Raw genomic sequence first — 12092 nt, 5'->3', positions numbered from 1 at the left:
TAAAGCTTAATTGTAGAGAAACGAAGCTTGACTGGAGATCGGGGTAGCCTCTCCGAGTCAGTGATGGCCTAGTGGAGGCCTGAAGGGCGCGGAGGAGCCAGCTTTGTGAAGATTGGTAGGAACCCTCTCTGCAGTGGGGCAGGATGGCGCAGTGGCTCTGAAGTAGGAGTGAGCCCAGCTGGGTGAAGCATGAGGGTGCAGAGTTCATAGTGGCACTCAGACCGGAGAGTGAGTGCCTCCGTAGATTTTGTGTCCTAAGCACCTAGCTTGCCTCGTCCTGGTTCCCGCGCTGCCTGCTGAAGGACAGAAAGCACAAAGTTGTATGTATAGGCAGTGAGTCAGGACGGAGGGTTTGGGATGGGCCCAGAGACACTGCCAAAGTCTAGGGCCGTTAGGACTTTGTAAGGCAGAGTGTGGGGCTTTGGATTCCATTCCCACGGGAAAGGCAGGACACTTGCAGGGCAGTACGTGGATTTATGTTTGTAAAAACACACTACTGTAGGGAGAAGGGGCTAAAGAGGAATAGAGTGGAAGTTAGCCAGTCAGCATTCATTAGTTCAGGAGAGATGGGCTAGGATGATAGGGTAAGATGGAGGTGGTGACTGTTTCCAGGGGAGTATCAGTTAAAGTCATCCTTAGTTGAATAATCAAGTGAAAAAGTAGGTTGAATATCCAGGTACGCATCAGGACTAGAGATGGCAATTTAGGAAGCTCTTCAAAGTCCTAGTGAGTTGGACTTTGTTCAGGGACACTTCAGCCACTGTCATATCCTGGGGACTGCAGATGGTGTGTGTACATGTACGATATTGAACTTGGTGATAGGAAAGCAAAGGAGATTCTGCTTAATTTCTAATTTCTCAGTGGAGTGTGAGATAGTGTCATCAGGTGGAAGTGGAGAAGGGAGAGAGAAAGAGTGGAGGACATTTGAGTAGAGAGGTTTCAGACAGGGTGAGAAAATGAATATACCAGGGAAGTGCAATAGGATTGCTGGATGGTGAGATCTGTGATCCTGGATTTAAGTTTGATATTCTTCAGCAGTGCTCAACAGTATAGGTGGGGAATAGAATATTTTAATCTCCAGGTTGGACTAACCATAGGGACCAAGTTAGGATCAGAAGCCTTTTCTAGCAGAAATTAGGTAAAATTACGTATAGGGAGAGTCCCTTAAATATAATCTTTATGGGAAAGATCACTCCTAGAAAATTCAGTGGTTTAAAGAATTAAATTCAGAATTCCCTTACACTTGAATTAAACTCTTAGCTTGATTTCTTTGCAGCATCTTTTGAGTTTATATATTTGGGTTATATATCTAGTGCTTTTTCAGAGCACATATATTCTCTGAAACTTATGAAACTCATTTAGATTCTAGAATCTAGGAGGTAGCTCATAGGCTTATCTTTGGAGTGTGAAATTCTGAAAAATTGTAATCCAGTTCCTACACGTTTTGGCCAATTCTCGTCTGCCTTCTTCCCCCAACAGAGCTCCTTTTGAAGTCATTGGGGCGCCTTGTGCTGAGCAGTTCGTGGCGGTGGAATGTGGAGGGGCTGGGGGGGGGGTGCAGTGAGAGTTTGGGGCTACTAAAATTAAACAAATTACTAAGGTTAGTTTCAGTTGCCTTAACCATCAAGTTCAATTCAGTCGCTCAGTCGTGTATGACTCTTTGCACCCCCATGGACTGCAGCACGCCAGGCCTCCCTGTCTATCACCAACTCCCAGAGTTTACTCAAACTCATGTCCATCGCCTCAGTGATGCCATCTAACCATCTCATCCTCTGTCGTTCCCTTCTCCTCCTGCCCTCAATCTTTCCCAGCATGAGGGTCTTATCCAGTGAGTCAGTTCTTCACATCAGATGGCTAAAGTATTGGAGTTTCAGCTTCAGCATCAGTCCTTCCAATGAACACTCAGGACTGATCTCCTTTAGGATGGACTGGTTGGATCTCCTTGCAGTCCAAGGGATTCTCAAGAGTCTTCTCCAACACCACAGTTCAAAGGCGTCAATTCTTCGGCACTCAGCTTTCTATATATAGTCCAACTCTCACATCCATACATGACTACTGAAAAACAGTAACTTTGACTAGACGGACCTTTGTTGGTAAAGTAATGTCTCTGCTTTTTAATATATTGTCTAGGTTGGTCATAGCTTTTCTTCCAAGGAACAAGCGTCTCTTAATTTTGTGGCTGCAGTCACCATCTGCAGTGATTTTGGAGCCCCCCAAAAATAGTCTCTCACTGTTTCCATTGTTTGCCCATCTATTTGCCATGAAGTGATGGGACTAGATGCCATGATCTTAGCTTTTTGAATGTTGAGTTTTAGGCTATCTTTTTCACTCTCCTCTTTCACTTTCATCAAGAGGCTGTTTAGTTCCTCTTCGCTTTCTGCCATAAAGGTGGTGTCATCTGCGTATCTGAGGTTATTGATATTTCTCCTGGCCATCTTGATTCCAGCTTGTGCTTCATCCAGCCTGGCATTTTGCATGATGTACTCTGCATATAAGTTTAAGTAGGCAGGGTGACTATATACGGCCTTGATGTACTCCTTTCTCAATTTGGAACCAGTGTGTTGTTCCATGTCCAGTTTTAACTGTTGCTTCTTGACCTGTGTACAGATTTCTCAGGAGGCAGGTCAGGTGGTCTGGTATTCCCATCTCTTGAAGAATTTTCCACAGTTTGCTGTGATCCACACAGTCAAAGGCTTTGGCACAGTCAAAGCAGAAGTAGATATTTTTCTGCCATGGACGATACAGTCCATGGAATTCTCCAGGCCAGTATTCTGGAGTGGTTAACCTTTCCCTACTCCAGGGGATCTTCCCAACTCAAGGATCAAACCCAGGTCTTCCGCATTGCAGGTGAATTTTTTACCAGCTGAGCCACAAGGGAAGCCCCTTATCCATCAAAGTAAGAATTTATTTCTTAAGTCCAACTTGGAATTGGACACTAGAGGGCAGTATTTAACTGTTTTTTTCATTTTTCTCTTCATCCAACGTACTTATTTCTATTATCGAAATGCGTTTTTGAAAATGAATATGGTTAGGTGGTTTTAAGGTGTGTGAGACATATGTTAATGACACAGGCATATTTGGGAACTGTCCATATATTTTTGCAGCAAGAGTAGCTTTCTGTCTAATCCATGTAAAATTAGGGATTTATGGTTTGATCTAAGTTGGAGAAAATTCCTAAAGACCCTTGAAAGGGGATTGCTACTAAGGTAAGACTTGGTGTTACCTGCACAAATGAAGTGTTGAAAGCCCTGCTGAGGCAGTGAGCATTCTACAGAGCGACTTTGGTGACTAGTGTAGCTGCCCCCCACCTGGTTGTATCAGTGGAGACTGTCTGTCAATACTTTGCATATCCAGAGTTAGGTACAGCAGTTCAAATTGAATGGCCATAAACGTTTCTGTTAGCTTGGGTCTGGCCAGTGTCTGTTTGTGAATCATATTGTACTATCTGATATTGAAATCCAATAATTCTTAAGTAGTAAAAATTTGTAAAAGCTTGGTGTCAGTAGTACTTGATACTAGATAGCAACACCCATGTTGTTTAAATAAATGAAGTCTGTAAATGAAATACTAATATATGTGCCTTTGGCCAGAAAGTTGACATTTAAGATCCCATCAAACCTTGAATTTTTTTTTAAAAGAAAAACAATTGCTCAAATGATAAAAATTGAGCAGAAGATTTGAGTTGTCATAGAAGATATCTCAAAATAGCTAATTTTCAAAGTAGAGTTTTCCCTTAAAACTCACTTTCTAGCTTTTTGTTAGAACAAAATAGTTTATATACAAACATAATTTTCTGTTGAAATTTGGAACACATCCTGGCGTCCTTCTAGAAATTAATATTTTGATGATTGAAAGCTCTTTGTGTGTGTTTTTTTGTTTGTTTTATCAGGTTATTCTTGGAAGCTATAATTGGCTTTCCTACGAAGATGTCTTTGTGAGAGCCTTTAATTTTGGAAACGGCTTACAGATGCTGGGTCAGAAGCCCAAGACCAACATCGCCATCTTCTGTGAAACCAGAGCTGAGTGGATGGTTGCTGCACAGGCCTGCTTCATGTATAATTTTCAGCGTACGTGGGCTTCCTTACCTTCTCGAAGCATGAACCTAGTGTTGTGGGAGAGATGATACTAACTTTTTATGATAAGTATTTCCTCCCGAGATAGAATTCTGATGTTAATTTTCACCTTTGTTACAACTTAAGACATACTGGTCTATTTTGGAAAAGGAACCAGTTGTGGAACAAATTACCCATGTAGTAAGAGGACGTGCACCTCTTCTGAGGGGACTTTCTGGGTCTGGAGAACTAAATCTACACCTGTGGGTCATTGCTCTGCTGCCCCTTCACAGAATTGTCCTTTAAAGTTAGTGTCATCTTGTTAGGCCATTTCTACATCTGACAGCTGGCCTCTAAAACACTTCCAATACTCAAACCTAGCTGCTAGTTAAACGATAGAGAATTTTTATGTTGTGTAACTAGAACACGACTTGTGGAAGTTGTGATGCCTGTGAGGTAGTCTGAGAAGTTTCGTTCAGCGGTTATGGTGTCAGTTGTGGTATTAAACATGGACATTGTTTTATACTTCAGATGAAATGGAAAAAATAATTTTAATCATCAAATTTCTTGTTGTAAATGCCTCCACTGTATTTTGTTTTTAAACTGGTGTACCTTTTTGTTTTCACAGGTTTAAGTTTACAATGTGTTTCTTTTAAGAAGCTTTAGTTATCTCTTAAAGTGACTTTGTTTAACTTTTTTGAGTTAGGTGGAAAGCATATAAAAGTCCTCCTCTTTATTATTTAATTTTGACATTTCTAAGACTGTTTTTCTTAAAATTTTTCTACTTTAGAATAAGTAGTATTACCACTCATTAGTGCTATTTTCTTAAGAAATAATATCTTAAATATGACAGTGTGTTATTTTATTGGTATATTTTTTATATTTTAGTGTCAAATAGTTAACATCTATATGACTTTGACATTTTAGAACTCAAATATAATTCCTTTCAATATCAGTTTCAGAGTAGCATCTATAGGTGAAAGAAAACAAATTTTAAAATGTTGAAATTTTGTGGGGGAATTATAGAAGAGTGAGTAGGCATCATGTTAATTAATATATTAAAATAATTTAGAATAACTCAGCACAATTAGATCACAAATTATGGATCTAACATTTTAGGGTTTAGATGTTCCGTCAGTGGTTAGAGGCTTTGTTTAGCTGCACTTCATACTTCTATGAAATGTCCAAGTATTTGATTTGCCCTTTCTTTTCCCTGTAGTTGTTACGCTGTATGCTACTCTAGGGGGTCCAGCAGTTGTTCATGGATTAAATGAAACAGAGGTGACCAACATCATTACTAGTAAAGAACTCTTGCAGACAAAGTTGAAGGTGAGAACTAGTTTTCTAATAACTGTCTGATACTTTAGAATTTTCAGTGTCATGAGTTCATTATTAAACTTAGTTCTTTTATGAGCTTTAAAATCTTTAATATCTCTGTAAATTTGGGGGAATATCATAATTTAGTCTCCTTTGGAAAAGAAAAAGTAGCTTTCATAGATATTATATGTCCATGTGGAAGGTGGAGGGATTACAGCTTTTTTACTTGTGTTCATCTATTTTCAAGTCTATTTTCAATAAATTTGTAATTTTAAGGGTTATTTTTAAACCAGTAATTCACTTACTTCTGAAGCATTGAACTTTTTAAAGGGAAGTTAACAACTTTATGAAACTGGGAGAAAGGAATTTTAGTCTCTGAACTCTCTGTGCAAACAATAATATCTGACCTTTCTTTTTTTATTTTTTGGAAACAAGCTTTTAAGAGCATTCCCTTCCTCTCTCCCCATATCTTTATTTGCCTTAAAAGCATGGGAACATTTGGCTACGTTGTAGTTCAGGCAATATGTGTTTATATGCCCATTTTTGCAAGGAATTAACTTTATTGATTAAAATTATACCAGAGAACAGGTATACACAATAAATCTAATGTTATAAAACAGTAACTTGTATTTCAAACTGATAGTTGTCCACATGATAAAAGGGGTAGTCATGTCAGTACCCTCCACTCTTGCTTTTTTGAGGCAAGAAATGAACAATTTGAAACATGGTAAACTACTCTTCTTGTGCCCTGGATTATTTGCCAAACTCGTTAATACAGAATAATGAAGAATACGCTTCCCAGATGGTGTAGTGGTAAAGCCTCCACCTGCCAATGCAGGAGAGGCGGGTTGGGTTCCTAAATTGGGAAGATCCCCTGGAGTAGGAAATGACAACCCACTCTAGTATTCTTGCTGGGATAAACCCATGGACAGAGGAGCCTGGTGGGCTGTAGTCCATGGGGTTGCAGAGTCGGACACGACTGAGCATGCACACACGTTCACTCATATTCAGAGAAAAATGCAGTGAATCCTTGTGTTTTTCCAGGACATCGTTTCTCTGGTCCCTCGCCTGCGACACATCATCACTGTGGATGGGAAGCCGCCTACCTGGTCTGAGTTCCCCAAGGGCGTCATCGTGCATACCATGGCGGCCGTGCAGGCTCTGGGAGCCAAGGCCAGCGTGGGTATGTGGCGGTTCCCCGCTTCCTTGTGTCTGGTCTGCAGTGACCATGTTCTCTAGATGTGATCCAGGTATCTGATTCTGAAGTTAGATCAGGTGACAAACTGGTTTTCTAGATCATCACTTGGGAAGAAAGTTCACCCTAAGTATACTATCATCTACCCTTTAAAAAAAAACTTAAGGAAAAATACAAAGAGTCATTTATGAAGGTTCTAAAAGTAGTATTTATTTGAAATTAATTTAAAATACTTTATACATGATACAGTTTTTCCTGCTCTCTTTTTTAGATGGTTTAGTTTTAGTAATAGCGTCATTAAACTTGTAGGATTTCACAAAAGCTGTCAGGATGGTGGGACTATACTTCACTCGGCTTCGAAGCGGGGTTATGCTGAGGTTAATTTTGTGCATGTTGCATTTAGGTGTTCGTGGGACATTGAAATACAGCTTTGTAGTGGGCAGTGGCGTGTACAAGTCTAATATGCTGCAGTTAAGTTTGGAGTCAAAAGATTTAGAAGCTGAGAACAGGTTTTAATTAAAGCCAAGGGAGTAGGTGACACCCACAGAGAGAGGTACCTCCAAAGGCCACCACGAATTGGCCGGAGGAGAAGGAAGAAGACAGGTGGTGTGTGGCTCATGGGGGCCGAGTGGAAGGAGCCGCTTAGAAGGCGGGAGTCTTTCGAAGGACCAGGTGCGCTGGAGGAGCCCAGGGACGCAGGGACTGCAAAAGTGCCATTGGATTTCTTAGCCAGAGTCGCTTCAGAGAATAGTTTCTAGAAAGTGGTGGCAGTGGAGAATGGTACCATGGGACAGAGGAGTGAATGGCAGGTCAGGAGGCAAAGACTTGAGTAGTAACAGTTGTCAAGAAATATATCTTGACAGGTGCGAGAGCAAGGGTGCACTTGGGAACAAGTTTAAAATGTTTTCCCTATTTACTGAAGAAGACCACGTTTAGGGTAGTTCCGAGATTAATTCAGGCAGAGGAGTGGTGCTGTCCGTGACCTACTTCTCTTTGTCTTTCTGCTGTGTCACCTGTCTGGGATATTGGCTGCTCTTCCTGGGCTTGTGCCAGCAGGGGAGATTCTGAGTATAGCCGTGTTAGCTTCACAGTGTGAAGTAGAGAACAGTTTTAGCAAATGCCTAGGTACCCTAGTCTAAGCACCCTTATTTCTTAGTCGAGTCACTGGCATAGCCTTTTGTCTCTCTGCCTCTTGTTTCCTTTTTAAGTTAGGTAGCCACACAGGAGCTAGTGTGGTCCTTGCTGCGGACAAGTCCCTGTTCACAATGATGTTGCTTTCCACGCGGTGTGAAATCCAGAGTTGTGGGCATGACCTTGGAGACTCCGCCCGATGGGGTCCTGGCAGCTACTTCACTTTCGTTTCCTGCCACTTTTCCTACCATTTTCTCACCTGGTCTTGCTTTATTTTTCTTTATAGCTCTTAAAATTATAGATTTGTATACCTCTGTCCAAGTAGGCTATGTCTTATATGTGCAGGGGCTTGATCTATTTTGTCGACCTTTGTGTGAGTACAATTAACAGTTGTTAACAAATGATTATAAAAAAATTGGTGATATAGCTAAATTTCTCAGGAGTATGTGTGTCTTCTCTAATACAGAAAACAAACCCCTTAGCAAACCAACGCCCTCAGATATCGCAGTAATCATGTACACAAGTGGATCCACAGGAATTCCAAAGGGGGTCATGATCTCTCATAGTAACATTATTGCTGGTATAACTGGGATGGCGGAAAGGATTCCAGAACTCGGGTATGTTATTATTTACATTAATTATTTACATTAATGTCATTTCTTAGTATATGATCAAATTAGTCCTTCACAGTCTGTTTATAGTTAGGCATTTCTTCAGAAAAGACATAAAAATTACAAAATAATTATAGTTGTGAGGTTTAAAATATATTTTGTAGGTATCATTGTTAATATTTACTTTTTACTTTAAAAGTGCAAACTTGACCTGATTTAATGGTGATTGTAGCCGTGAAATTAAAAGACTCTTACTCCTTGGAAGGGAAGCTGTGACCAACCTAGACAGCATATTAAAAAGCAGAGGCATTACTTTGTCAACAAAGGTCCATCTAGTCAAGGCTATGGTTTTTCCAGTAGTCACGTATGAATGTGAGAGTTGGACTATAAAGAAAACTGAGCACCGAAGAATTGATGCTTCTGAACTATGGTGTTGGAGAAGACCCTTGAGAGTCCCTTGGACTACAAGGAGATCCAACCAGTCCATCCTAAAGGAGATCAGTCCTGGGTGTTCGTTGGAAGGACTGATGCTGAAGCTGAAACTCCAATACTCTGGCCACCTGATGCGAAGAGCTGACTCATTAGAAAATACCCTGATGCTGGGAAAGATTGAGGGCAGGAGGAGAAGGGGATGACAGGATGAGTTGGTTGGATGGCATCACCGACTCAATGGATGCGGCTTTGGGTAGACTCTGGGAGTTGGTAATGGACAGGGAAGCCTGGTATGCTGCGGTCCATGGGGTCGCAAAGAGTTGGACATGACTGAGCAACTGAATTGAACTGAAATATTTTAATCAGTTCATATTGTTACTGTCATAGTCATTTTTATACCTCAGTATTATAATTCAAGTGAACAAATAATATATCCACTAAGGGTTTATTGAGCTCCTGCATTCAGTCTGATTTTTTCTTTCAAGATACAGTCAAGTAGTAGCAGGGGAGAGTGGGTCTCCTGGAACGGGAAGGAGATCAGTGAGAAAGCCAGATGGGAGGGAGTTTTAGGGAAGTGAGGATAACTTTCCTGGAGATGGAACCAGTATTGTGATGACTGATCTTGTATAGTGGTTGGATATTTTTTTTGCCTTTATGTGTAGCAATTATAAATACGTACATGTTACTGTGGAATTGAATTTGGGGATGCAGATAGAAATCTCTTATGTATGCATAAATTTCAGGAAAAAAATTAAGAGCAACTGGTTCCTTCTGGGAAGTTGCCCTTCATATTTTGAGAGTGGGAGCAGTTCTTGAAATAATAGGCACATGTATACATATACATTTTATTGTATAATGTATAATTTAACTTTCAGAACAAGAATCTCTTCCTGAGATTGCTGGCAGGCAGTTGTGGATTCTATTTTAACTGTCCTTTCTGATAGCCCATTAGTTGTCAAATCCCTCCATGGGGGACTTCTTCTGTGCTTCAGAACCCCTTATGCTTTTACCCCCTCCGAGTCCTGATCTCTTCTGCTCTAGAACTTTGCTTGTTTAGCGCCCAGTTAGGGAGCACCTTCCGGGAGGACTGGAAACGGAGCCACTTCCTGTGTGTGCCTCCTCAGCTTCCGATGGAGCTGTGTTGCAGTTCTTTTCCCCTGGGACTCCCAGGGTCTGTCATGTGCACACATGGAGCCCAGAGGGACCTTCGTGTGCCTTTTAATGCTTGCTCCCACTGGAGTCACTTTTCATGGAAACAGCACCTGACTGTTGCTTCTTGCATCTTCCTTTTCTTCTAGGGAGAAAGATGTTTACATTGGATATTTGCCCCTGGCCCACGTCTTAGAATTAAGTGCTGAGCTTGTCTGTCTCTCCCATGGATGCCGCATCGGCTACTCTTCACCACAGACTTTAGCAGATCAGGTAACGGAACTTCTGTGATTTGAGATACTAAGAAACCATAATTATCTTTAACACAATTTTCATTCAGTACGACAGTATACTATAAGGGTAACAGTTAATCATTTCAAAAGAACTTTCCTTTTAAGGTCTGTTTAGAATATGAGTGGATTAAAATGGGCTTCCCTTGTGGCTCAGCTGGTAAAGAATCCACCTGTAATGAGGGAAACCTGGGTTCAATCCCTGAGTTGGGAAGATTCCCTGAAGAAGGGAAAGGCTACCCACTCCACTATTCTGGCCCGGAGAATTCCATGGACTGTATAGGCCATGGGGTGGCAAAGAGTTGGACCCGACTGAGCGACTTTCACGTCACGTCACAGATTAAAATTATAAAATTTTGTAATGTGATTTTTAAGCGTTTCATTGAATTTTTTAAATGATGATCACTTTATGTAAACCTATTTTTCTCTCTGTAGTCTTCAAAAATAAAAAAAGGAAGCAAAGGAGATACATCCATGTTGAAACCAACACTGATGGCAGCTGTCCCGGTAAGAATTGACCATTAATCAATATTGAGTGCTAAAAAAAAAGCATCTTCAGAATGTAACTGCTAGTGGAAAAGACATTGTTGACAAGGTAGTTTATGTAGGATCTACTCCTTATTTGTTATCTATAGTACCTTGAGCTCTGAAGTATTTATTTGGTTATGTTTTATCTTTTTCATCTAGTTTATTAAGCAGTCAGCATAATAGTAGTTTCAGCTTCCATATGTTATTATCAACTCCTTTCCCTAAAGAGCTTCTTGCTGAAATCAGTTTTGTGATATCTGTTTGCTGTTAGTAGAGACCTGAAGCCCAGCAGGAGATAGGAGGAAAGGTTGGAGATCATCTCCTCCTAAGCAAATCACACCTCCCGAGTCCCTTAGGGAGAGTCTGGCCTGGACACCAGAAAAAAGTGACAGAGAAGTTGATGCCACTTTGAATTGCCCGAGAAGCACTGTGATGGCTCAGATGGTAAAGAGTCTGCCTGCCATGTGGGAGACCTGGCTTCCATCCCTGGGTTGGGAGGATCCCCTGGAGAAGGAAATGACAACCCACTCCAGTACTCTTGCCTGGAGAATCCCATGGACGGAGGAGGCTGGCAGGCTGCAGTCCATGAGGTTCAGAGAGTTGGGTACAGCTGAATGACTGACGCCGAAGCACTGTGCCCCTTAGCGTAGTGTCAGGCATAGGGCGGGACCTGGGGATAAGACCAGTAGAGAGGGGGCGGTAGTGATCTTCTGTGCCACTAGTGTACTTTTTACGAGACTTTCTGATTTTGTCTGAATTTTAACTGGATACCGAGTGTTCCGGATGGCTCAGCGGGTAAAGAATCCGCCTGCCAGTGCAAGAGACGCAGGAGACACTGGTTTTATCCCTGGGTTAGAAAGATCCCCTGGAGAGGAAAATGGCAGCCCACTCCAGTATTCTTGCCTGGAGAATCCCATGGACAGAGGAGCCTGGCGGGCTACAGTCCAGAGGGCTGCAAAGAGCTGGACACGACTGAACTACTACACACACCAAACGTTCACATTCGAGCTTTATTATGTAGCTTTTCCAAAGGCAAATATAAACAGTCAGTCGTTTTGGAGTTTTGGAGTAGGTATGTAGTTTCCTTAATAATATTTTTCTTTAAATTTTTGATTCATATAAATAATAAATATAGTATAAAATTGTGGAGAGAAACTATTTCAAGTTAATAGAGTGTGTGTCATAGTAATAGCAGTAGCAAGCAAAATACAGTGCAGACAAGGACATTTTTTCCTGGGTGCAGTATTAAAAATCAAGACAACCATGGTTTTTGTGAGCAAAGAATGTAGCACTTCATATCTTCATAAGATAAAGTTATGAGAATTTAAAAAGCCATTTCATATAGATGTTCATTTATTTAGTGAGTTTAGTTTTTAGCTCAGAATAA

At 41.1% G+C, this 12092-nt stretch overlaps 1 protein-coding gene across 3 annotated transcripts in view; it reads left to right on the top strand.

The window, feature by feature from the left end:
• The window catches only part of ACSL3 (acyl-CoA synthetase long chain family member 3), a 73498-nt gene that overhangs the window by 46502 nt on the left and 14904 nt on the right, over nucleotides 1–12092 (top strand). For all 3 annotated transcript variants that reach the window (XM_065930466.1, XM_065930464.1, XM_065930465.1), the window contains exons 3-8: nucleotides 3890–4067; nucleotides 5272–5381; nucleotides 6414–6552; nucleotides 8162–8312; nucleotides 10037–10160; nucleotides 10613–10684. In XM_065930466.1, the coding sequence (XP_065786538.1) occupies nucleotides 3890–4067; nucleotides 5272–5381; nucleotides 6414–6552; nucleotides 8162–8312; nucleotides 10037–10160; nucleotides 10613–10684 (774 nt within the window). The remainder of the gene's footprint in view (nucleotides 1–3889; nucleotides 4068–5271; nucleotides 5382–6413; nucleotides 6553–8161; nucleotides 8313–10036; nucleotides 10161–10612; nucleotides 10685–12092) is intronic.

This window comes from Muntiacus reevesi, chromosome 3 (genome assembly GCF_963930625.1).
Source record: "Muntiacus reevesi chromosome 3, mMunRee1.1, whole genome shotgun sequence".
NCBI lineage: Eukaryota > Metazoa > Chordata > Mammalia > Artiodactyla > Cervidae > Muntiacus > Muntiacus reevesi.
Note: the sequence above shows the minus strand (reverse complement) of the source record. Positions and strands in the feature narration are given on the sequence as shown.